The sequence below is a fragment of the Ornithorhynchus anatinus genome, chromosome 4 (genome assembly GCF_004115215.2).
Source record: "Ornithorhynchus anatinus isolate Pmale09 chromosome 4, mOrnAna1.pri.v4, whole genome shotgun sequence".
Classification (NCBI taxonomy): Eukaryota; Metazoa; Chordata; class Mammalia; order Monotremata; family Ornithorhynchidae; genus Ornithorhynchus; species Ornithorhynchus anatinus.
The window spans coordinates 59,310,836-59,338,090 of NC_041731.1; the positions used below are offsets into that span (position 1 = coordinate 59,310,836).

At 43.9% G+C, this 27,255-nt stretch overlaps 1 protein-coding gene across 1 annotated transcript in view; it reads left to right on the forward strand.

The window, feature by feature from the left end:
* PTDSS1 (phosphatidylserine synthase 1) overlaps window positions 1-27,255 on the forward strand; it is a 66,372-nt gene that overhangs the window by 34,721 nt on the left and 4,396 nt on the right. Inside the window, exons 4-10 of the mRNA XM_029063898.1 lie at window positions 2,386-2,510; window positions 3,101-3,259; window positions 5,874-6,025; window positions 8,295-8,436; window positions 11,513-11,625; window positions 14,867-14,932; window positions 23,848-23,947. Of these exons, the coding sequence (XP_028919731.1) occupies window positions 2,386-2,510; window positions 3,101-3,259; window positions 5,874-6,025; window positions 8,295-8,436; window positions 11,513-11,625; window positions 14,867-14,932; window positions 23,848-23,947 (857 nt within the window). The remainder of the gene's footprint in view (window positions 1-2,385; window positions 2,511-3,100; window positions 3,260-5,873; window positions 6,026-8,294; window positions 8,437-11,512; window positions 11,626-14,866; window positions 14,933-23,847; window positions 23,948-27,255) is intronic.

Genomic DNA, 27,255 nt, shown 5'->3' on the forward strand with positions numbered 1-27,255 from the left:
CGTTTATGAAAGCTCACACGTAAGACCAAGTTTTCCCTACATTTTTCAACTGAACTTGGAGCGATATACAATCAGCTCAAAACATTTAGTATGGAAGCTTCCAATTTCTGTTCCATCACAGGCTCTCAAGTAACTTCACTGTCTAAATAAATTCTTACTCATCTTCTGATTCTACAGAACTACCACCATTTATATTTTTGTATTGCCAAAAATGGAAGGTCCTTGTATCAGAAGCAAAAAGTTTGCATTATATGTAGATGGTAAATTCTCTGATGCTTTTGAACAGATTCTCACAAAGCTAAAGCCAGAACAGGAGAGGAAGGGTGTTCTGTCTAAAAATCCTCGGGAATGATTACAGACAATTTTTTACAGGCCTCAAGAGTTGTGAACATTTTCATGTATTTAATTATCTTGTAGGTGGCGATAAGGTTATCTTTATTGGTAATTTTATTATCTGTGTGAGATTGTGTCTGTAAATAGCAGTGATATGGCAACAATCTTCCCGTGCTGGGAAGCAGCAAAGAGCACAAGCCTGGGAATCAGAGGACCTGCGTTCCGCCACTCATCTGCTCTGCCCTTGGGCAAGTTATTTCACCTCCCTGTGCCTCAGTTTCGGCAACTGTAAAATGGGAATTAGATACTTGTTCTCCCCGCTACTTAGACTCCGAGTCCCATGCGGGACGGGGACTGTGTCCGACCTAATTAACCTGTACCTACCCCAGTGCTTAAAACGGTGTTTGACATATAGTAAGCACTTTATAAATACCATAAAAAAAAATCCCTCTCACTCTATGTGCCCAGAAATGTTTACCGTGTTGCCGCATATGCACTTGTTGCCTAGCCTATCTTTAATCCTGCCTCATACCAATGTTATCTTTTTTTTTTTCAGTGGTGTTTACTAAGTGCTTTCTATGTGCCAGGCCTGTATTAAGCTCCGGGGTAGATACAAGTCGGACACAGTCCATGTCCCACATGGGGCTCTCGGTCGTAATCCCCACTTTACCGAGGCGGTAACGGGCACGGAGAAGTGAAGTGACTTGCCCAGGCTCATACAGACAAGCGGCAGAGCCGGGATTAGATTTCGAAGACCGTGCTCTAGCCACCAGGCCATGCCGCCTGCATCTTTTAGATATTGACCTTCTGAGGATTGAGCTGGTTGTGGACGGGAATGTGTCTGTTGATGTATCGTAGTCTCCCAAACCTGTAGTACAGTGCTTTGCACACAGTACCATTGAATGAATGAATGAAATAGCCCCTAAATTCCCGTTTGCTGCCATCCTTGTCTCTCCCTGTGGTTATCATCTTTGAAGATGTGTTCTACTGTACCTTTAACTCTGAAGCGAGGATTTCAGAAACCTGCTCGCAAAGTAAATTAAAGAAAGCGAGCAACAGACGGTCAGATGCCAAGACAGAAAAGCAAGGAAGATTGTCATGAGGCCAGAAACTTCCACACGTCGCTAAAGATGTTAGAAGGTCCTGTTCACATGCCATCATGGTTCTTGAGCGTGGAGGTGGTTCCAGGGTCATTACAGGTTTAAAAAATGATGAGGACATTTCATCAGGCCTCCCATTATCAAAGATTACAGGGGCTCTGCAAAGCATATAAAATCTTTCAGTTATATGAAAACTCGGCATTTGGCGTTAACCATTGGAGACTTGGTCGCGGCAGTCAGAGCCATGGAAAATGAGGTGCAGCGTGGCCTAGTGGAAAGAGCACGGACCTGGGAGTTAGGACTTGGGTTCTCATCCCTGCTCTGCCAGTTGCTTGCTGTGTGACCTTGGGCAGGTCACTTAACTTTTCTTTGCCTCAGTTTCCAAAACGATAAAATGGTGAAACCTGTTTGTCCCTCCTACTTAGACCGTGAGCCCCATGCAAGACAGGGACTGTGTCTGGCCTAATTAACTCGTACTTACCCCAGCATTTAGAACAGTGCTTTACACATAGTGAGAACTTAACAAATTCCATAAAAAAAAAAGGTATGTGGAAAAAACCCCTGGAACTGATGAGACAATTTCTAAGATCTCTATCCTCATTTTACAGCTGAGGAAGCTGAGGCACAGAGAAGTTAAGTGACATGTCCAAGATCACACAACATAAAATTTGCAGTGCTGGGATTAAAACCCAGGTCTTCTGACTTTCAAGTCTGTGCTCGTTCCTGTAGGCCATGTTGTTCCCAATACCGTTTAACAGTGTGCTGCCTGTAAAGCATAATTCAGCTTCAGCACTTACCTGGAAGGTGATGTTCTAATTTTAAAGTAGGCTCTCATCAAACCATTGTTTTACTGCCTGTACCTAAAATCTGTCCTGTATCCTAAAGAGAGCACTAGTCCAAAAAAAAAAAGCCACAAGTAAATCTATTTCACGAGTGTATTTGTCTTCCTCAGGCCTCAGCGTGCTCTATTTCCTGTTTCTGGTGTTCCTGCTCTTCCTAAACTTTGAGCAGGTGAAAGCAGTGATGTATTGGCTGGATCCAAATCTTCGCTATGCCACAAGGGAAGCCGACATCATGGTAGGTAACATCACCCCTCGTGCTGGTTACGGAGTCTTGCGTTTAAACCGTCAGATCTTTACAATTGATGAGACTTTCCTCTGGGTCTCTTACCTCCGAAGCCCTCTCGATTTGCAGTGTCCAAATGCGTGTTTAGGCACTGATTTTAGTTACAGCTGCTAAAGGGGAAAGAAGAATGGCAGAGACACCTTGGGTGAAAATCATAATCTGGGTTCCACCAAGGTAAGTTTTAAAATAAAAAAGCAAAAAGTAAAAAAAAGTGAAAACAACCACAGTTGTTGCTGCTGCTGCTGCTAAAAACTTTTTAAAAATCTGTGTAAAAATTTAACAAATTGTGAAATAAGCAGAAAAGCACATCTTTTAATTTTATGATTTTACTCTGGTTCTCATTTTATGCAAACCACTGGGGCTGAGCATAGAGTGATAGGCATTTACTACTCCGAAAGCTCATCAATCTTTCAGCCGTGAAACTGGTCTCATGCTAAGAGGAAAATGTTACTCCGATAATTCTGTCTTTCTCTGCTTGTACTTGCCAGTGAAGAAGCTAGATAGTGTCTCTGCATTTTCATGAATTATTTCTTTATAAATAGGATTATGCTGTGAACTGCCATGTCATCACCTGGGAGAGGATCCTCAGCCATTTTGACATATTTGCATTTGGGCATTTCTGGGGGTGGGCCATGAAGGCCTTATTGATCCGAAGTTACGGACTGTGTTGGACAATCAGTATCACCTGGGAGCTAACCGAGGTACGTACGCTGGGCTAACGGGGTGAGAATAATAATAGTGTTGGTATTCGTTAAGCGCTTACTATGTACCGATTGCCATTCTAAGCGCTGGGGTAGATACAGGGTAATCAGGTTGTCCCACGTGAGGTTTACAGTCTTAATCCCCATTTTATAGATGAGGTCACTGAGGTACCGAGAAGTGAAGTGATTTCCCCAAAGTCACACAGCTGACAGGTGATGAAGCCGGGATTCGAACCCATAATCTCTGACTCCCAAGCCCGTGCTCTTTCCACTGAGCCACGCTGCTAAGCCAGGGAGAACCTGTACTCCCCGTGCACAAATCTCAAAATTTCCAAGTACTTAAACCAAAGTTTGGAAGGGATCCTGAGGAGTGGAAAAGCCCAACTCTGGAACTGGGTTGAACTTGTTTCAAAGTCTCAAGAACCACTGTTGTATTGTGCTTTTCCAAGCGCTTAGTGGAGTGCACTGCACACAGCAAGCACTCAATAAATATAATGGAATGAATGAACCAGTTTCGAGTTAGGGGTTGGTGTGGGGCAACTGGGAAATGTAGTCTCAGACGACCTGCTGGTATCCTACCCTGGTATCCTTGGTAGGGAAGCAGCGTGGCTCAGTGGAAAGAGCCTGGGCTTCGGAATCAGAGGTGATGGGTTCGACTCCCGGCTCTGCCACTTGTCTGCTGTGTGACTGTGGGCAAGTCACTTAACTTCTCTGTGCCTCAGTTCCCTCATCTGTAAAATGGGGATTAACTGTGAGCCTCACGTGGGACAACCTGATTACCCTGTATCTACCCCAGTGCTTAGAACAGTGCTCTGCACATAGTAAGCGCTTAACAGATACCAACTTTATTATCCTTCATTTGCTAAGGGCGCAAGTCAGGACCTGTACGTCCAGACCTAAAAGTTTATCTCATGGACATTCCTTGCCTCTGGGGGAAGCCGGAGACAAAGTAACCACAGATGTTGCCCACATTGGTCTCTCGGGCCCTCAGCCTTTCTCCTTTAAGAGTGTGCCACACTTTGGTTTCGTGGAAGCGAAACCACCCAGTTTCAATTAAAATAATTTGTCACATAGTCCCAGTTGACATACAGACAAGCGGTGCGGCCTCATGGGGAGAACTTGGGCCTGGGAGTCAGAAGGACCTAGGTTCTAATCTTGGCTCTGCTACTTGTCTGCTGGGTGACCTTGGACTAGTCACTTCACTTCTCTGGACCCGGGAGTCAGAGGACCTGGGTGCTAATTCCAGCTCTGTCACTTGCCTGCTAGGTAGTCTTGGGCAAGTCACTTGACTTCAGTGCTTCAGTTTCGTCACTTGTAAAATGGGATTCAGTACCTATTCTCCCTCCTTCAAGGACACAGACAAGGACTGCGTCTCACCTGGTTATCTTATATCTACCCCAGCGCTTAGTACAGTATAATAATAATAATGATGGTATTTGTTAAGTGCTTACTATGTGCCGAGCACTGTTTTAAGCGCTGGGGTAGATACAGGGTAATCGGGTTGTCCTACATGAGGCTCACAGTTAATCCCCATTTTACAGATGAGGTAACTGAGGCACAGAGAAGTGAAGTGACTTGCCCACAGTCACACAGCTGACAAGTGGCAGAGCCGGGATTCGAACTCATGACCTCTGACTCCCAAGCCTGTGGTCTTTACACTGAGCCACGCTGCTTCTCTAATGATGATGATGATGATGATGACATGTTTTTTTCCAGTCTGACCTGACCTTGCAAATTTAGGATTGTAGCAGAATCCAGTTTGATTTTCCTCTTACAGGTGTAAAGCTCTTAAATTTCATTAGCATTTAATGATTTTTGTATATTGATATAAATCTTCTTGCTAGATGGATGTTCAAATAAGTGCCTTTTAAGCTGGCAGTAAGGTTAAACACTTAATTCCAAGTCTATATTTAATATTTAGGTTCATCACTGTTTTACTTACGTGGCTATAGGGCTGATCCTGTAAAATATAGCTTCAATTCCTGAGTAATTGGATTAAAATAAAAATTTCACTTTTGAAAATGTTTTTTCTCATTTTCCTCCTTACCCTTCAACCCATATAATACCATTGCTCTGCAGAGTGCTAACTGGTATTTTCTTAAGAAGCAGCGTGGCTCAGTGGAAGGAGCCCGGGCTTGGGAGTCAGAGGTCATGGGTTCGAATTCCAACTGCCACTTGTCAGCTGTGTGACTGTGGGCAAGTCACTTCACTTCTCTGTGCCTGTTATGCTCATCTGTAAAATGGGGGTTAAGACTTTGAGCCTCACGGGGACAACCTGATTACCCTGTATCTGCCCCAGCGCTTAGAACAGTGCTCTGCACATAGTAAGCGCTTAACAAATACCAACATTATTATTGTTGTTAAGTTGGGAATAAAATTAGGAGGGCAGAAATAGAATAAAAGAGGAATTTATGGTTGGGATTATTGCATACCCGCATATTTGTGCGGGAGAAGAATGGAAGGGAGAGCACAGATGGCAGTAAAGAGCCTGTTGAGTCTGAAGAAAAAAAAATTGTTATGTTTAATGTTTCAGCTCATTTTTCTCTGAAGTGTAATCTATAGTAAATCATTTTTCTGGGCTCTATGCCTATCATCTTTTTCCTTTATTCTATAGCTTTTCTTCATGCATCTGCTACCAAATTTTGCCGAATGCTGGTGGGATCAGGTCATTCTGGACATCCTCTTGTGTAATGGAGGTGGTATCTGGCTAGGCATGGTAGTCTGCCGATTTTTAGAAATGAGGACTTATCACTGGGCAAGCTTCAAGTAAGTCTTCTTGCAGTTAAGTAGTGATCTTTGTTTATGTTTAAGCATTCATTTGAGATGCCATTCCTCATGTCAGTATGCCTTGTTTATATAGGCTGTTCTCTGTCATGGGAAGGGAGGGGGACCAGGATCCATTGATTATTGAAATCCACAAATAACCCCAAAACGTCATTTAAACCATTCATTTCAGCCTCATCTCCCGTAACCCTTTATAACATGACTAAGTAGAATCAATCAATCAATCAATGGTATTTATTCATTCAGTCGTATTTCTTGAGAGTTTACCATGTGCAGAGCACTGTATGAAACGCTTGGGAGAGTACAGTACAACAATGAACACATTCCCTGACCACGACGAGCTTACAGTCTAGAGCGCTCACTAAGTGCCAAGCACTGTACTAAGTGCTGAGGAGAGGACAGTATATCACAGTTAGTAGGCACGTTCCCTGCCCATTACAACCGTACAGTAGACGGGGAGACGTTAATATAAATAAATAAACCATGGATATTCACTTAAGTATAAGAGAAATTGCTTTGAGTTTCACCTCCTCTTTTTCCCCATCCTTAGGTGATGTGGTAGGAAGTGATTAAATAACCAAACTGTGGGTAGAGAGAGGCAGTAGGGTAGGAGGGAGGGACAAAACGTTTTGAATAATCCGGAAATAAATTCAGGACAAATAATCAGGAGTTGGCTGTGTCTTTGTACAAATTACAACCTGTATTTCGTTTGAGATTTTGGTTTCATCCTGCGGCACCAAACCAGAATTTGCCGAAGGAGGGCCAGGAAACAAATCACTTAGAGTAGTAGCCGCCATAGCTGTAGCAATAGTGGTATTTTATTAAGTGCTTATTGGGTTCAGGGCACTGTAGTGAGTCTTAGAAAATCATCTTGCTCCTTCCTGTCTTATCTCACTGATTTCCCACTACACCCGAACACGCTCGCTTCACTCCTCTCTCACCAGTCTAACTCCCTGTACATCTCAATGTCGTCCACCTCACTGGCGACCCCTCGCCCACATCCTGCCTCTGGCCTGAAACTCCCTCCCTCCCTCTTCGTGTCTCTAGAGACCTTCACTCTCCCTTCAGTCTTCCTAAAAATCACCTCTCCGAGAGGCCTTCCCCGACTAAACCCTCATTTCCCCTATTCATTCATTCGTATTTATCGAGCACTTACTGTGTGCAAAGCACTGTACCAAGCGCTTCGTGGCTCAGTGGAAAGAGCCCGGGCTTGGGAGTCAGAGGTCATGGGTTCTAATCCCTACTCCGCCACTTGTCAGCTGTGTGACTCTGGGCAAGTCACTTAACTTCTCTGGGCCTCAGTGACCCCATCTGTAAAATGGGGATTGAGACTGTGAGCCCCACGTGCGACAGGGACTGTGTCCAACCCGATCTGCTTGTATCCACCCCAGCGCTTAGTATAGTGCCTGGCACATAGTTAAGCGCTTAACAAATGCCATAATAATAATTATTATTATTACAATATATCAAAAAGCAGGCACATTCCCTGTCCACAACGAGCTTACGGTCTAGCAGAGGACCTACTCCCTCTCCCTTAATTCATTTTAATGCCCGCTTCCCTCTCTAGACTGTAAGTTCTTTGTGGGCAGGGAATCCATCCACCAACTCTGTTCTGTTGTATTCTCCCAAGTGCTTAATATAGGGCTCTGCACACAGTAAGCGCTATATAGATAGAATTAATTCATTGATAGAATGTGGCTTTGTGTGGGGGGTAAGGAGAGGGAAAAATCAATATCTGAAGGCCTGAATTTGATCTCTTTTAAAAGTTGAGGTTCCGGAAGCTGTTGCTCTCATGTCTTGTGCCCTGATGCTCATGTCCAGCTTCTGCAGTCGGCTGCATTTGGTCCCAAGGAAGAAATAGATGAGGAAAGGAACAGGAATGGAGGACTGGGTGCCTTGTTTCTGGGGTACCAGAAAAAGACTAACATATAATGCCATTTTCTTTTTGGCATTCATGTCTGCGTCTGGGGCAGCTCAAGGACTTACCTTTCTTTTGTGGATGACTGTTGAATAGAACCCTTTTTTGGGTCGTCTACACTAGTAGACGGCAGTCTGCTGATCACATCTTCATTGAAACACATAACAAAGTCTGCTTCTTTATATCCTCTTCCTTATAAATGAACTGTCCATTGTTTAAGCAAGCAAAAGGAAAGGGATTCCCAGACCTCAGTTCTTTTATTCCGGAATAGCTGATATCTATTTTCCCTCCTTATCTTTTCTGAGCCTTCATTGTAGCCATTTTCTGTTCTAGGGACATTCACACCACTACAGGGAAAATCAAAAGAGCCGTGCTACAGTTCACTCCTGCTAGCTGGACCTACGTTCGCTGGTTTGACCCCAAGTCATCATTTCAGAGAGTGGCTGGCATATACCTTTTCATGATCATCTGGCAGGTAAATTTTTAAAAAAAACTCTGCTTGGGAAATCAGGAGCTGGTATAATTTAAAAGTATTTTCCAGCTGCAGTCTTGTCTCCTTTAAGCCAGCAAACTGCAACAGTCAAACACCAGGATAACACAAAAAAATCTTGCTTTATGGAATGACTTTATATCTGAAAGAAAACAGTGTGGGAGACCACACTTCAGGTTATGTTTTAGAATATGAAATTCTAAGAACTTTCCAAAGAACGTAATGGGTATATTTTTCTAAGATCATTGTGGTATTTGATAATATTGCAGCTGTAGACACTGTAGTTTGATTTTTAGAGAACCAAGAACTGTAAATAGGGACATTCCTGTGCTGCTTTCAAGAAAATTTATTGCTGATTTTGAAGCTATCCAAAACACTCTTGTTTACTCTGTTCCTGGAGGGAAGAAGTTGTAGGAAGAGCACTGCACTGCTGAGCAAATTCTGGCAGTTGTATGTCATTAATAATGTGTTGTCATTTTCTGAGAGCCTTTGTGAGGGTATTACCTGCCGCAACAGTCTTGCCTTCAGCAAAATCATCTTACCTTTCCCGTCTCACTAAGCCCCAGGCAGATGGAGAGGAATGCTACAAATATTTATTTTTAGAGAGAGAAAATCAAGAGTTAACCTTATGCACCCTAGACTAGTTCTGCCAGCTGTTCGTTTAGAGTTTAGAAAGAGAGTTGATTTAGTCAGCAGCTAAACCGGTCTCCAGAATCATCCACAATCCGGTTAGTTGCTTTTATTTTGTTTGAAATTTGTGGTGGGTTCGAGTTTTTTTTAAATAAAGCCTGAAAGTCTAAATAAGAGTCACAAATATTTATGGAAATGTCCCGAGTTTCTTGGAAGTTACATATCTTAAATCCCAATACCGTACGTCAGTTGAGCGTAGAAGAAGAGGATGTGAAAGGAGAAGTGAAGTATCGCAAAGCCTTATTCCAACCATGGCCAAGCTCATCCCATCTAAATGTAGGATGTAGTACACCAGGATGTCATGACACCGGGCTTGAGAAATACTGCTCTAACAATCAGTCATGAGAATGATGGTTAACAAAACCATACGCTACTGTTAATGCAGCCTGAAAATGTTGATACAATCTTGCACGAGGGTTTTATTACCAGCAGAATTTTTACCGATCTTTCTCCTTTCCCCACTCCCCTCATCAATTGATCAATGGCATTTATTGAACACTTACTGTGTGCCCGGCACCGTTCTATGCATTTGGGAGAGTATAATACAACAGAATTGGTGATACGTTTCATGCTCACAAGGAACTTACAGTGTAGAGGAGGAGCCAGACAATAATGTAAATAAATAATTTACGGATATGTACCTAAATTCCATGGGGGTAAGGGTGAAGTAAATGCCCAACGCTCACATAGTTCAGACCCAAGGGCATAAGTGACGCAGATGGAAGATGGAGACAGGGAGAAGGACTTAATTGGGGAAGGCCTTTTGGAGGACATGTAACCTTAGTAAGGCTTTGGAGGTTGGGAGAATGGTGGTCTGTCGTATACGGAAGGGAGGGAGTTCTGGGCCAAAGGGAGGTTGCGGGAAAGGTGTCAACAGTGAGAAAGACGAGATCAAGAGAGAGTGAGAAAGCTGACGCTAAAGGGGGGAAGTGTGCAGGCTGGGCTATAGTAGGAGGCATGAGAGGTAAGATAGGAAGGCCATGTTTTCCACTCCTCAAAAAACTCCAGTGGTTGCCCTTCCACCTCCGCATCAAACAGGAACTCCTCACCACTGGCTTTAAGGCACTCAATCACCTTGCCCCCTCCTACCTCACCTCACCGTTCTCCGCTGTAACCCAGCCCGCACCACTTGGCTTCTCTAATGCTAACCTTCTCACTGTACCTCCATCTCGTCTACCTTGCCGCCGACCCCTCGCCCACGTCCTGCCTCTGGCCTAGAACGCCTTCCCTCCTCAAGCCTGAAAGACAATTACTCTCCTCCCCCTTCAAAGTCTTACTGAAGGCACATCTCCTCCAAGAGGCCTTCCCTGGTTAAACCCTCCTTTTTTCTTCTCCCACTCCCTTTTGTGTTGCCCTGACTTGCCCCCTTTATTCGTGCCCCCTCCCAGCCCCACAGCACTAATGGGCATATCTATAATTTATTTATTTATGTTAATGTCTTTCTAGACTGTAAGCTTGTTCTGGGCAGGGAGTGACTGTTTATTGTTATATTGTACTTTCCCAAGTACTCTTTACAGTGCTCTGCACACAATAAGCACTCAGTAAATATGACTGAATGAATGAATACTCCCCCAAATGCTTAGAAAAGTGCTCCACACACAGTAAGTGCTCAATAAAATAGGATTGATTAATTGGTTGATTTCAAGGGTGGGCTGATTTTCTTAGAGGGCCTGAGCTAGGATGAGCAAACTAATGCTTATCTTCCAAAGGTGGGGAAATCCCTGACCAGAGGATTGGGCCGCATTATCGGGATTTCTAACATCTCCAATTTGTCAGCAGCATTTAGTGAATCTCCCACAGTATGAAGAACATTTTATTAGGAACTGTCCCAGGCTTTACACCTAGCTCACTGCAGTAGAAGTAATAGTTTCTCTTAAAGCACTTACTGTGTGCCAAGCTCTGTACTAAGAAAGCTCTAGGAAAGAATACTCAGGTGGGGATTTACCATGGTTATTGTCGCTCTGGGGGCTCACAATCTGAAAGTGGCTGGTGACATGCAAAAGGTGAGTAAGATCATATTTACAGAAATACTTTAAAGGCACGAAATTCTTCCTATCCCTGAGTATCTCCTTTGGAATTATCTGAGGTGGAGGGGTGACACCCCTTCAATCCACTCCATCCCCCGAGTGACCTCTTAAATGTCATCTGCAGGTAACAGAAGAGGTGGCTTTTACTGACTGTGGTGGGGAATTATGAATAGGTTTGGTGGCACCTTTTTCTCCAAGGTCACACCACCCTCTCTTCTCTCAGCTATTATTCCAAGGATGACAAATTGTCATACAGTGTCCAAAACTGTTTTGGGAACTTTCAGAAGATAATTTCCCAGGGACTAAACATAAAGCTTGTTGACCAATTGCTCTTTTCTTTTTAGCTGACTGAGTTGAACACTTTCTTCTTGAAGCACATCTTTGTATTCCAAGCAAGTCACCCTTTAAGTTGGTGTAGGATTCTCTTTATTGGTGGGATCACCGCACCCACTGTGAGGTAACTTTTGTATGTGGACTCACTAAGAATGCTAATTTATCTTATATCTGCTTCAGCACAGGGAAGAATTCAGTGTGTGGAGTGAGGGGAGGAGAAGGGAAGCAGTGGGTCTTGAAAGAAAACACATTTAAAATGGATCACGTGTCCAGAAGTTCGAGGGTCCTTACTGTCCCTGAGACGGTGCCGTAGGATCTTTAAAAAATTCAAGACCTCAGACTGTTGACATAACTACCTTTCAACTACGCACCTCTTCTCACCCACCTTTTTGGGCAAGGTTAACTTATCACTGGCATCTCAACTCGTTGCATTTACCCCTTTTAACTTCTATTCCCGTTTGGATTTTTACTTTTTATTATTTATGCCCCAATTAAAAATATCCTGAGTTTAATATGAAAATTATGAGGCAAAGAGAGGATAATTCTCCCAATGTAGCAGAATGGTAACTAGAATTTACTAGCCATCACTTTCTGCCTCTGTGCCCTTCGACACAACCTTAAAGATCAGAGCCTTCTTTGTCCTTATTAAGAACCAGCTGAAACTTACAAACCAGTGGTTATCAGCACTATACAGTAAAAATAGGATCCACGGTATTTATTAGACGTCTTCTGAGAGCAGGGCCCAGTAATAGGAGGTTGGGGAAGATAGAAAAGACTCAATCTCCTCCCTCAAGAAAATTACAGGCTAATGTAGGACCTTCCCCTCAGAAGGTTTCTTTGGTGTGTTGATGCTCTCCCTTTCTGTCTCATCAAACGCCGCCTGACTTTTAGTGCATTCCAACCTCTTCAATTTCCTAATTGAGTGGTTCGGCTACGATTTGTTGTTGATGAGGTGTGCCAGGCTTCTCTCTGCAGGAAGAGGTCTGTGACCAGTGGGCATTATCAGTCAACCAATCAAATTTATTGAACGCTTACTGTGTGTAGGGCACTGTACTGAGTGCTTTGGGAGAGTGCAGTAGAACAGACACATTCCCCACCCACAGCGAGCTTACAGTCTAGAGGCACTAGAATGTAAATGAAACACTTAAAGTAAATCCCACCATTAATAACCGTAGAAATGGTTCCTCTAAGTTGCTTTCATCCCTTTTTAATGTGTTTGCCAGCTAGACAGAGAGGGTAGTCCCTTACCCAGAGCGAGGCTTGGTGATCTGTATTTCTTTCAGGAAAGAGTAGACACAGGGCAGTCTCTCCCTTGTAGCCGTTCTTCCTTCGTATCATCACAAATATTAAGCACCTGTCTGTATCCAGTATTGTGCTGAGGTCAGTATCCAACAAAGTAAGCCAGACTTGTTCCCTTACCTCCGGGAGCTTACACTCTAAAGTAGCCACGTTCACTCCCTTCTCCTCTGCTATTTCCAAATAGCCACATAGCAGCTGTGGCTGACCAATAAGGTTTTTCCAAAAAGAAACACTTTGCAGAGGCACACAATTGGTTGAGAGGGAACCGTATGAAGTTATTTTTGAAATATTAAAATTGGCGAGTTTCTTAGGATCACATCAGTTTTTCATTAAAAAAAGATCAGTGAAGAAAAACACTTCCTGGAAAAAATGATAGTAATGGTATTTATTAAGCTTTACATCAGAGCACTTTGCTAAGCCCTGGAGGACATACACAAGCATCAGAGTTGACAGTCTCAGTCCCACACACGGAGAAGAGGTATTCTGCTCTCATTTTACAGATCAGGAAGCAGAAGCACAGATGAAATGATTAATGTCTCTCTCCCTCTCTAGATTGTAAGCTCGATGTGGGCTTGTCTTCATTAAATCAGGGAACATGTCTACCAACTCTGTTATAGTGTACTCTTCCAAGTGCTTAGTACAGTGTTCTGCATACAGTAAGCACTCAGTAAATATGTTTGATATATTGATTAAATGCCTCTGTGGGGAGCCTGGATGAGGGCATGGGGCAGTTGGAAGGTTCCGGAGCCCTTCTGACCTTATGGCATTATTTCAGGCCTGGCCTTAGTCAATAAGGACCCTATGTTATCATCTTCATTTATTGAGCACCAGTGTGCAGACTATGATACTAAATACTTGGGAAACATAGTAAATGATGAGCTCCCCTGCCCTCCAGTTGCTTATCATCTAATGGGGGTGAGAAATGTTGTAAGAGAATAGATTCAGATGATAAAATTCACAATTAGGCTAATCGATAAATAAACAAATCCATCCGAACGTAGGTGGTAAGATGGCCCCTAGAGTTTTTCCCATATGGCAGTGTATGCGGAGTCTCTTTCCACTTTCTATAGCCAGGCTCTGCAGTCTTGACTCACAATTTTAATCAGCACCTTTTTGCTGTGGAAAGTCCAAGGTAGCATCGATGATGGGGAATTGGGCTCAGAAATGATCTGAACAGAGTCACGCCTGTCACTGTTGGTGCTTGGGCTTAGCCAGAGAAATGAAAAAGAACATTTTAGGAAGCAGCATGGCCTAGCTGAAAAGAACACGGGCCTGGGAGTCAAAGGACCTAGGTACGAATCCCGGCTCAGCCATTTATCTGCCGTGTAACCTTCGGCAAATCACTTCACTTAATAATGTTGGTATTTGTTAAGCGCTTACTATGTGCCAAGCACTGTTCTAAGCCATGGGTAGATACAGGGCAATAAGGTTGGCCCATGTGGGGCTCACAGTCTTAATCCCCATTTTACAGATGAGGGAACTGAAGCACAGAGAAGTGAAGTGACTTGCCCACAGTCACACAGCTGACAAGTGGCAGAGCCGGAATTCGAACCCATGACCTCTGACTCCCTAGCCTGGGCTCTTTCTGTTGAGCCAAGCTGCTTCTTCACTTCTCTATGCCTCAGTTACCTCATCTACAAAATGGGGATCCAATACCTCTTCTCCCTCCTATTTAGATTGTGAGCCTCTTGTGGAATTTGATTATCTAGTATCTACCCCAGTGCTTACTACAGAGTTTGACACATAATGCTTAATAAATATCACAGTTGTTATTTTTAAATTTCTATTGTTTTGGTTCATCACACAAAGCACCCGAATGCCCAAAAGATGATTTCTCACCTCAAGTCTGCTCCTGCAACACGATCCCGAGCTGGATTCTGTGGAAAGAACAAATTTATGCCAAGCATGAGCCTTCGTTCTCTGCAGAAGAACCCGTACCGGGCACCTTTGAAAACCCAGAACAGGAGTTAACATGTCTTTAGTCAGTTTGTTTAGTGAAGCATTTTTCTGGCTAAATTTTTTTCAGAAGTTTTCAGGAAATTTCAACACTTGCATTTTTCTTTCAGGCAATATTATGCTTACCTCACCGATACACAATGCAAACGAGTAGGAACACAGTGTTGGGTATTTGGGTGAGTACCTATCTTCATTAGCTTTTTGAAATAGCTTGAGCAATTCAGCCCCACTTTGTGAGGCAAGTCTTTCTTACATTGAACAATTCATCTCATTGTGAAAATCAATTTACAGTGTCTCTGGATTGAAATTGGGGCAGATTTTTCCCTTCCCGGTCAAACTTGGACTGTAAGCCCGTCAGTGGGCAGGGATTGTCTTTATCTGTTGCCGAATTGTACATTCCCAGCGCTTAGTACAGTGCTCTGTACATAGTAAGCACTCAATAAATACTACTGAATGAATGAATTTCAAGAAAGTTGAGACACATCGTATTTAATTATCATTTAAACGCAGTGGAACTAACAGCTGTAACCTCCTTAGAAACGCTTGCAAATCTGTTATCCTTTGGTGGAGGAGTTAAGCAACAGTAAAACGGAGGAGACAAGGGAGACTGCCCCTTAGATTTGCTCACCTAAGTCAGTAAGACTTAACCCCTTGATAAAGTTGTTTGGTTTTCTCCAAGGTAGTTTTATTTTTATTCTTTTTGGTGAATGGAAACAGATGTCAGCTACTTATTCATATTAACCTGCTCTGTGGAAACACAATTAGAGTATCTGAAGGGACTTTCCATTAGCAATAACTGGTGAACACTTGATGGAGAACACTAATGGAATGAAAATGTATTGAATTAGCTGCTGATCAACTGACGTTCGGGCTAAATAGTACACATTTAACTTGCTTAATTAGCGTGCAGGCAGTTAATGAGAACTGTGGTTGTTACTTTGTGGTGGGCCTTTCCTCATTTTCCACAGAAGCAAAAATAATGTCTTTCCTGGGAAAAAATGTTTGGGAACTCTGGTTAAGCCAAACTACCAAGTAGGTCCCTCAGAACGTCAGAAAAGAGATATTCAGATAACCCAAGGGTTAATGAATGATTCAAAAATACACTACCAGTGTTCCCACCCACCGCTCCACACAGTCTCCTATCTAATTTCCATTATCCCTGACATATTTTCCCACTCTTCTCCCCACACATTCTTATCCACTTCTCTCCGATCTCACCCCCGGTTTCTTTCTCCTTTCGTTTTCACTTGGGCTGCTTTCCCATTTTCTTACATATTTTTTGTCCTCCCGGCTCTTCCTCTTTTGAATCCTTCCTTTTTGAACTTTTTTCCTTCATTGTGCAATTTTCTTTCTTTATGTTTTTCTCTTTCCTGCCCTCCCATTTCCCTCTGCCTTGGCCTGTCCTCCTTTTTCCTTCCTTTCCCTTTTGTCTTTATTCTGAAACCTCTGCTTTCCCCTTCCTTCCTCGCATTCCTGGGAGGGAAGGCACTCTCCGCCCTGAAATACTTTGGATAAATTGGCACCACCCTGACGTCTTAGTGCATGGGCGTGGTGCCGAGGGCATCTGCAGAGCTCTTCTTTCACGCAGGCACAACGCAACCGTCTTGCTCTGTTGCTGCCACTTGCCTCCAGCACCCGCTCATGGATCAAGCCTTTCCCCGCAGTAACCGTAGTCTTCGATGCCCTGTCCTTACTGGGGTTGGAACAGGACACCAAGAAGGCTATAGACTCTAGACTGTAAGCTCGCTCTGGGCAGAGATCGCATCTGTTTATTGTTGTATTGTACTCTCCCAAGCGCTTAGTACGGTGCTGTGCACACAGTAGGTGCTTGGTAGCACCTTCCTCGGGCGAGCTCCGACAGAAGCACTGACCTTTGCAGAAAGGAATAGAAAACAGCTCAGCCTAGCGAGGGGAGGGGAGGGAACTGTGAGGCTCACAGTTAATCCATTTTACAGATGAGGTAACTGAGGCACAGAGAAGTTAAGTGACTTGCCCACAGTCACACAGCTGACAAGTGGCAGAGCGGGACATCCCGCTGCTGAGGAGAGTGTGACTGTCCACCTGAAACCCCCCTTTCCCACTTCTCTGCAGCTCTTGGTCAGTCATTCATACTTATTGGGCACTCACTGTGTGCAGCGCACTGTACTACGGGCTAGGGAGAGTACAATACAACAGTATAACAGCAGCAGCATGGCCTAGTGGATAGAGCACGGGCCTGGGAGTCAGAAGGTCATAGCTTCTAATCCTGGTTCCACCACTTGTCTGCTGTGTGACCTTGAGCAAGTCACTTCACTTGACTGGGCCTCAGTTCCATCATCTGTAAAATGGGGATTCAGACCGCGAGCCCCATGTGGGACGGGGGCTGTGTCCAACTCGACTATGTTGTGTCTACCCCAGCACGTAGAACAGTGTGTGGCACGTAGTAAGTGTTTAAATACCACAGTTGTTATAACAGGCACGTTCCCTGGCCACACGTTCAGGACCTCTGCACCTGGTCCTGATGGGAATGGGAGAAGTTCCCGGGGGCTGGAGGATGGGGAAATACATCAGACTATTGGGGGTTTATTTTGTTAATGAGATGTACATCACATCTATTCTATTTATTTGCTATTGTTTTAATGAGATGTTCTTCCCCTTGATTCTATTTATTGCCATTGTTCTTGTCTGTCCGTCTCCCCCGATTAGACTGTGAGCCCGTCAGAGGGCGGGGACTGTATCTGTTACCGGTTTATACATTCCAAACGCTTAGTACAGTGCTCTGCACAGTAAGTGCTCAATAAATACTACTGAATGAGAAAGAAGCAGCATGGCCTGATGGATAGAGCGCGGGCCTGGGAGTCAGAAGGACCTGGGTTCTACTCCTGGCTCCTCTACTTGCCTGCTGTATGAGGCAAGTCACGTCACTTCTCTGTGCCTCAGTTACCGCATCCGTAAAATGGGGATTCAGACTGTGAGCCCCTCGTGGGACATGAACTGTATCCAACATGTTTAACTTTTATCCACCCCAGCTCTTTGTATAGTGCCTGGCATGTAGTTAATGCTCAGTATTAAATTTAACACGTCAGGACTGTCTTCCACCGAACATTCCCAAGAGAAGTCCCCACTCTGTGTAGTGCTTATCACCCCTTGGGCTGGGGGACTGCAACTCCGGCTGCTATTCATTCAAACCAGGTAGAACTTGGGTGGACCGGCAGCACTTGAAAGGGGGAGAGAACTTTTGTTCCCTTGTTCCTTCAGAAGCCGACCTGGGATTGGGCAAACGAACCCCAACGCGGTAGAACCAACCCGGAATAAGGAGGTTAGGGCTATCCTTTTCTTGACTGTAAGCTCATTGTGGGCAGGGAACGTGTCTACCAACTCTGTTAGTTGATAGAGAAGCAGCATGGTGTAGTGGATAGAGCACGGGCCTGGGAGTCAGAAGGTCATGGGTTCTAATCCCGGCTCCACCACTTGTCTGCTGTGTGACCTCGGGCAAGTCACTTTACTTCTCTGTGCCTCAGTTACCTCATCTGTAAAAAGGGGATTGAGACTCTGAGCCCCATGTGGGACAGGGACTGTGTCCAACCTGTTTTGCTTGTATCCAGCCCAGCGCCTAGGACAGTGCTTGGCACGTAATAAGCGCTTAACAAATACCATAATCATTATTAATTATTATTATTATACTGTACTCAAGCGCTTAGTGCTGTGTCCTTCACACAGTAAGTACTCAAAAAATACGATTGATCGATTGAACAGGCAAACAAACCCCAACTTTGTAGAGTCAGTAAGCGGTAGGGAGGTTAGGGTAGTTAAGGTCGTGTCCAATCTGATTAGCTTGTATCTACCCCAGTGCTGAGAACAGGGCTTGACACACAGTAAATGCTTAACAAATACTTTTATTATCAGTATTAGTAGTAATAGTACTTTGAAGACTGTGTAAGTGGGAGAGAGAGCTGCATGACAACGGTGTTGTCGGCTTTCAGAGTTGTATGGGTCTTCTATCTACCTCTAAGAAGCAGAGTATTTCTCTTCACTGAAGCAGATGCAAGCTAGTTTAGCACTCTAATTTAGCAGCTAGTTTAATTTTAGCTGTTTCCGAAAGCCAAGTTCAGAAGGAGTCTTAGGGATCTGGAATGGGTTTTTCTTTGCCTGATGGCCTTGGCCTCTTTGGTAGCTAATCTTCTGAATCTTAGTTCTAAATGAGGATAAGGCTGGGGGATCCTGATAAAGAAACATCTTGGAATTTTATAATAGGAAATAGGAAACGAGCATTTTCCTCAGTGGTCCATTTTTCCCGCAGTCCTCTGTTTGGCCAGAGGATTTGAGGTTGTTGCAGAGATGATGGTGTTTGGTGAAAAGACACAATGAGTTCACCTCCTTTTAAGACTTGCTTAGTTATATGGCTTGCTTATATTTAAAAAAAGAAATGTAGCCAAAAGCTCATGCTGCTAGACTTTTGTGATCACCGTTCCTCTGAGAAAGGCTCTATAGAAGTTAAATTCCTAGCTGTTAAGAAGAGAGTACTTGGAGAAGAGTCTTCAAAGGAAGATGCCAGTGTTGTTAGGCAGGATTGCTGGGCGGGCAGGGAAAGCATTGTTGTTTCTTTACGAGGCAGAATGTCTTTTTTCCAGAGGACTAGAGGTGCCCAGAGGAGTCCAGGGTTTGGAACGCCTGCTAAAATTTTGAGGATCCAAGTTAGAGTTACCTTTTTGGATGTTGACTTGAACTGTTCTTTCTTGAATGACCCTTTGGAGAATGGAGCCCAGTCAAGACCCTAGGAGGTAAAGGAGCACACAGGTAAACAGTGGTCTAGTGGACAGACAAGTCAGTTAGTTTCTCTGTGCCTCAGTTATCTCCTCTGTAAAATGGGGTTTATGCTGTGAGCCTCATGTGGAACATCATCTGTTGTCTAACATGATTAGCTTATATCTGCCCCAGTACTTAATGCAGTGCTTAACAAATACCATAATATATATATATATATATATATATATATATATATATATATATACATGCGAGTGTGTTTATATACCTATATATGCAGGCATATTTCCTCACATTTTATAATAATAATAATGTTGGTATTTGTTAAGCGCTTGCTATGTGCCGAGCGCTGTTCTGAGCACTGGGGAAGATACAGGGTAATCAGGCTGTACCACGTGAGGCTCATTTTATCCCTAGGCTAAGCCGATTTTCCTCTCTTAAACAACTTAGCCATTCATGAGATGGTTAAGAACACTCCACGAGCACTCAAAACGTAAAATTAATTTGTATCCCTAGATTGCTGTTCCACTGAGAGAGGGAAATTCCCCTGGTTAGGAATGTGGAAACCCAATTGTGTCATGGAATAGAAAAAAATTCCAGCCACCTCCTGGAAAGCCTGTTGACTTGAGCCACAGTGAATCTTGGTAATGCGCTCCCTCCTCCCTCTCTTAGTCCCATCACCCCTGAAATGTTTTCCTGTGGAAATTTCCTGTTCTTGTTGAAAAATTCCAGCTAGTAGAGTGAAATTTAACATTTTCCAGAGTGGTACCCTTTAACATTTTGGCCAAGCAATCCAGTCTGATTGTAGATAAAAGATTGCATCGAGGCAGCTATGATGGCTAATACCTTCTAGGAGAGAAAGAGCATGGGCAAGTGAGGCAGGTGCTCCGGGGAAAATTGTAAATGGTCTTGCCCGAAAATAATGACAGCACCACTGTCTCCCCCCCGACCCTTTCTTTTTTCTTGGAGTTTAAGTGTTTACTGTGTGCCGGGCACCGTACTAAGTGCTGGGCTAGAAACAGGCTAATCGTGTTGGACACAGTCCATTTCTCACATGGGGCTCATAGTCTTAATCCCCATTTTGCAGATGAGTTAACCGAGGCACAGAAGCGAAACGACTTTCCCGAGGTCACAGAGCAGACAAGTGATGGAGCTGGGATTCGAACCTAGGACCTTCTTACTCGGAGGCCCGTGCTCTATCCACTAGGCCACACTGCTTCTCATCATCTACTACTTCTACTTCTACAGAGAAGTACTTCTATAGAGAAGCAGCGTGGCTCAGTGGAAAGAGCACGGGCTTTGGAGTCAGAGGTCATGGGTTCGAATCCCGGATCGGCCACTTGTCAGCTGTGTGACTTTGGGCAAGTCACTTAACTTCTCTGTGGCTCAGTTACCTCATCTGTAAAATGAGGATCAAGACTGAGCCCCACGTGGGACAACCTGATTCCCCTGTGTCTACCCCAGCGCTTAGAACGGTGCTCGGCACAGAGTAAGCGCTTAACAAATACCAACATTATTATTATTACTTCCCTGTCTCTAAAGCCATAACCTTGGCATTACCCTTGGCTTGACTCTTCCCACTGGTTCACGACTATATCTAGTTGGAAGTGCTAACTTGAGGGTTCCTAGGATGATGGGCTTAAAAGTGGGATTAATGTCTGGAGGTTCCACAGGTTTTTGTTCTATGTTGTGCCAACCCCCTAGAATCAGATTGGCAACCAACGTTAAGCTTGCCCGATGCATATTCAGGCAAAATTCCTTTAAAAAAGCTACTGTGCTCAGTTAAGTTTGCCCACCTACTGCAGAGACTGTACTAGACCTTTCGGGGATGTGAATGCACGGTCCCGTCCCTCAAACAGTTCACAGTTCACTGGGATGAACAGGGCAAACCTACACATACAGGTAAGAGATCCACCTCAAGCGAAAAAGGCACAGAACAGTTTAAGTGTGAGAATATATAGGCAGTCGAGAGAAGGAATGCTGGCGTTAGCAGTTCTGGCCGGAACTGGAAACAGAATGGCCTTGGTGGAAAAAGCACAGGCCTGGGAATCAGGAGATCTGGGTTCTAATCCCAGCTCTGCCACTTGCCTACTTGGGCAAATCACTTAATTTCTGTCCCTCAGTCCCCTCATCTATACAGGGCAAGGTACATGAAGTAAGCACTTAAATAAATGCCACAGTTATTTTTCTTATTATATTAAATGCCACTTTGAGTCCTGATGCTCCCCAGCCAATGCCTCAATTATCTACCCCTTCTCTCCCCTTCATCCTAGCAAACACATGTGTCTGGTGCCTTGGCTAGTCCCAGCTCTTCTACAGAGCTTTTGTGGGAATTTAGACAGATCCCCTAAACTCACTGTATCTCAGTTTCTCCATTGGTCCTTTAAATCTATAATCTGTAAATTGGATACACAAAAAATTACTTGGGGTTCCTCAGAGGAACGTGCCATTATTATTTTGCCGTATTTTCAGCTGTTTGTTTTTGCCCCCGTTAGGTTTTTTGGTTTTTTTCTTCATAAGCTCTCTTGCTTCCTCCTGCTTCAGAGGTTGAATACCGTAATGGGAGATCCCAGCCTGAAGAACTCAGCGATCTCTAACTGTTCATTGCTGCCTGAATTACCCTACTTTTTCTATCTTGTTTCGCTCTCCTTCTGGGGTGACCCATGAATTACACATGCAGACCGTGATAGCCAGTCACCTGACACTTCACGAGCTCAGAAACGAGAAGACGTGAGCGGTTTTCGTTTCTCGGCAGTCCAGCCGCGTGCCACAAGAACAGTCATCCATCATTCCGGATTTAGAGCGTTTTGACGGGAATCCTTCTCTGCTGCTGGGTTTTTTAATTCATTCGTTCAGTCGTATTTATTGAGCGCTTACTATATGCAGAGTACTGTACTAAGCACTTGGAATATACAATTTTGCCATTCTCCATGCTGGAGATGAGTTACCTGGAATGGCTCCTCACTAGGATCTCACAGGCCAGAACCTGAGAAGCGGCATGGCCTAGTGGAAAGAGGTTGGGCCCATCAGGAGGACCTGGGTTCTAATCCTGGCTCTGCCATTTGTCTACCGTGTGACTTTGGGCAAGTCACTTCACTTCGCTGTGCCTCAGTTTCCTCATCTGTAAAATGGGGATTAAGACTGTGAGCCCCACGTGGGACAGGGTCTGTGTCTAACCCAAGAAGTGAAGTAAGTTGCCCAGGATCACACAGCAGACAAGTGGCAGAGTCACAACCTTCTGACTCCCAGGCCTGTGCTGTAACCACTATGCCCTGCTGCTTGTCAGTTAACTTCTGGTCCTCAGTTTCCTCATCTGTAGAATGGGAATTGGCCTTCTGTTCATCCTTCCTCTCAGATTGTGAGTCCCATGTGGAATAAGGGTCTGTGTCCCGTCTGATATCTTGTATTTAGCATTCATTCAGTTGTATTTATTTAGAGCTTACTGTGTGCAAAGCACTCTACTAAGCGCTTGGGAGAGTACAATACAAAAAGCAGACATGTTCCCTGCCCACAACGAGCTCCCGATCGAGAGGCGCAGAGGGACATTAATATATGTAAATAAATTACAGATATATACATATGTGCTGTGGGGATGGGAGGGAGGGAGCGAGGGAATGAAGGGAGCAAGGCAGGGCGACATAGAAAGGAGTCGGAGAAGAGGAGAGGAGGACTTACTCAGGGAAGGCTTCTTGGAGGAGATGTGCTTTCAATAAGGCTTTGAGGTTGTGGGTTGGGGGGCAATTATCTGTGTGATATGAGGAGGGAGGGTTTTCCAGGCCAGTGGTAGGGTGTGGGCAAGAGATCTGCAGCCAGATAGGTGAGATCGAGGTACAGTGAGAAGGATAGCGTTAGAGGAACGAAGTATTTCTTTGTCTCGGACCGAGTCCGTTGTCCTCTGTCTTTCCCTCCCTCTCCGTGGATGTAGGAAGTTTCTGGAAAGATAACTAACATGAAAACTCCTTAGCTGAGTTCCAGCCTCAGAGGAAGGACAATAACTCTATACTTTTTCCCCAGCACTTCGTACAATGCTTTACACAGAGTAAGCACTTAATAAATGCTATTATTATTATGACCACTACAGTTTATGGAAGTCTGCACTACCAGCCTGAGGCCTGGCCACTAGCAGGGCTTCAATCTGACCTTTTTAAAACTTGATTAAAGAAAACTAAAGGGAAGAAAAGAAAATCCACAGAACTGCACTTTTCTCAAAAACATGAAATGCCAAATCTCTTCCGTGAGAATCTTGTGACCAAATCCGCTTAATAATAATTAGTGTTCCTGTGAGACATAAATCAGGTAGAGAAAAGATGGAATATTTAACCTCTCCTTGTTCTTTTCTTACCCTTAGGGTCATCGGTTTCCTGGAAGCTATTGTTTGCATTAAGTTTGGGCAAGATCTATTTTCCAAAACGCAAATACTCTATGTTGTGCTCTGGCTTCTTTGTGTGGTAAGTGACTCTTCACCTTAGTGCTTACAGTAATGAAACTGAACCACCAGCCACAGTTTTCAGGTTCAAAAACAATTTCATGCTCCACAAGGATTCTGACTCTTCTGGTAAGATGCATTAGAAATGGGAAGGAAGAGCAGCTACTTGAGAGGTTGCTAAGATAAACAGATGATATTACCTCCAGAATGTAAGTTCGTTGTGGGCAGGGAATGTGTCTACCAACTTTCACATTGTTTATTCCCAAGATCTGTATGCTGTGCACGCGGTAAGTGCTCAATAAATACCACTGATTGATTGATTTCATACTTCAGAGGTATTTGAACATATTCAAACATATTGTGAGCCCCACGTGGGACAACCTGATCACCTTGTATCCCCCAGCGCTTAGAACGGTGCTTTGCACATAGTAAGCACTTAACAAATACCACCATTATTACATAACACGCGGCACACCAGAAAACTACTTTGGGGGTGGTTCCCTTCCTGGTTTGCTGTCCTCCCCTCCTCAGTGTGGCCTGTATGAGTAACATATAACACAGTGAGGCACACCAGAAAACTACTTTGTGGGTGGTACCTTTCCTGGTTTGATGTCCTCCCCCTCCTCAGTGTGGCCTAGTGGATACCGCTCAGGTCCGGGATTCAGAAGGTCACGGGTTCTAATTCCGGCTCCGCCACCTCTCTGCTGTGTGACCTCGGGCAACTCACTTGATTTATCTGTGCCTCAGTTCCGTCATCTGTAAAATGGGGATTAAGACTGAGCCCTATGTGGGATAGGGACTGAGTCCAATCCACTTATCTTGTATCTACCCCAGCACTTAGAACAGTGTCGGGCACATAGTAAGCACTTAACAAATGTCATAATTATTATTATGACTCCTCTGGCTTTCCAGATATGAGCTGAGCACTTCCGCTCTACCCCTTGGTTGGAAGGGCACATACTTTGCCTTTTAGGAGTCTACTAGCTGACTCTCCTCCCATTGACTACTGGAAGGATGCTCATCCCTCTAAGAAACAAATGACGCCGGAACAGAGAGAGAATTTATGACCCACATTTTTAGATTTCCAAAGACCAAGAATTTCCTCCACAACTAAGCGTAACCCTGCCACTGATATTATTTATGCCAATGCTTTCCCTCTTTGGAGGTGAATATTTCTGTAACTTTAGTCCTGTGCGAAAGCCAAGATATTTTATGAGCGTTAATAGGGTTTACAGAAGCAACACCGGGTGATGAATTATCATATATTCAAATGGTCATTGCCTTAAAGTGCGTGATTGAAATTCCAGCCTCCTTATGGACAGGTGCATCTGCTGAAGAAGAGCAAATCTTGCTAAAAGACAATTCTAGGCACTATTCAACTGACAGACCACATGTATAGTGTGGTGGAAAGAAGGGCAGGTCACAGGTTAGACTTCACAGCTACTCACAATAATAGTGGTAATAATATTACTAGTGGTATTTGTTAAGCGCTTACTATGTGCCAGGTAATCAGGTCCTATGTGGGGCTCCGAAGTCTAAGTAGGAGCGCAAACAGGTATTGCATCCCCCTTTTGCAGATGAGGGAACTGAGGCACAGAGAAGTTAAGTGATTTGCCCAAGGTTACACAGCAGGTAAGTGATGAAGCTGGGATTAGAACCCAGGTCTTCTGGTTCCCAGAGACGGGTTCCTAATTCTAGGCCAGGCTGCACATCTGAACAGCACTACTGACTGCTGTACATTTTCAGATAAGAAGGACATTACATATCGTGCATAGTTAGTCCTGAGGATTTCAAAGCAATCATATACATTGTCTCATTCTATTTGTTTCTCTGACTAAAAGAGTTAGGTACAGTTCAGAACATCATCCTCAGTTTGCAGATGGGGAAAGTCGAGCGTAACGTAACTTGCATATTTTTCGTCCCCCTATTCTTCCCTGTTGCTCTGTTTCTGATTTCCTCTTGGGAACGGCAAATTATATTGATTTCCTCGTGGCTCCAAAGATTTTGTATGTGTCTGGATTTTACTTTAAAACGAGAAGGGTTCCCAACTTAAAAAAAATAACCGAAGAATAAGGAAGGATAACCAGACCACATTGCATTCGGTATGTTTGGTTCTTTCCATTGGAGTGCATTTTGGGCCAGAGGCAATGACGTAGCCTGGTCTGAAGTAGTGTTTTTCTCCCAGAGGCAATCTTCTTAACCACTGACCAGGAACGGTCAATAAGTGTAGAAGAAGTGCCTTAATCCTCAATGTTTTGCCCTTTGCAAAATGATGAGGAGAAGATGGTGTGGCCTTGGTAATCCAGAAGTCCAAATGGACCCTCTTTACTGCCAATACATGGGCTCTTCAGAGTTATTAGCAAAATCGGCATTTGTACATCATTTCAAAGGGCGATAAAGGCATGTATTACAATCATTGCCCCACACATTCGTATATTTTTTTAAAAATATGTAAATAACTCAGCACATATAAACCGTGATTAATTTAAACAAGAAAAGATTACTTAAAAAGAAACTTAGTTGAGAAATTGTATTTTTCACTGACCAAAGGGCACGATGCACAAGCCAACGTAAAACAATTCTTTGCAATTTTTATTTTCCACCTAAGTGATTCATAAGAAAATCTTTTCCAGTATTTGACAATTTCCAGTTTCAAACCGTGATAGTTCAAGTACAAATCCACGGAGCAGCAGCGTGGTTTAGTGGAAGGAGCCCGGGCTTGGGAGTCAGAGGTCGTGGGTTCTAATCCCGGCTCTGCCGCTTGCCAGCCGTGTGACTTTGGGCAAGTCCTTAACTTCTCTGTGCCTCAGTTACCTCATCTGTAAAATGGAGATGAAGCCTAGGAGCCCCATCTGGGACAACCTCATTATACCTTGTATCTACCCCAGTGCTTAGAGCAGTGCTTGGCACATAGTAAGCGCTTAACAAACACTATCATTATTACTATTATTAAAACCGATGACTTAGAGTGATTTTTTGTGAGAGACTCCTTGATATCAGTACCCTGTCGAGGAAAATGCATTTCTTAAAATGCCGCTGAACCCCGTATCACCTAATAGTTTCGTATGTGTGCTCAGTTGAGTGTTCTACCCACAGATATTCAATAAATATTATTGAGCTTTGTACCCATTCAATCAATCAGTGATATTTATTGTGCACTTATTTTGTCCAGATCTCTGTACTGAGCACTTGGAAGAGTATAATAGGAATTGGAAGACACAATCACTGCCCAAAATGAACTTACAGGCTAGATGGGGAGATAGGCAAGAAAATAAATTACCGATAAAGTATAAGGATCAGTCAGTGGTATTTATTGAGTGCGTACTTGTG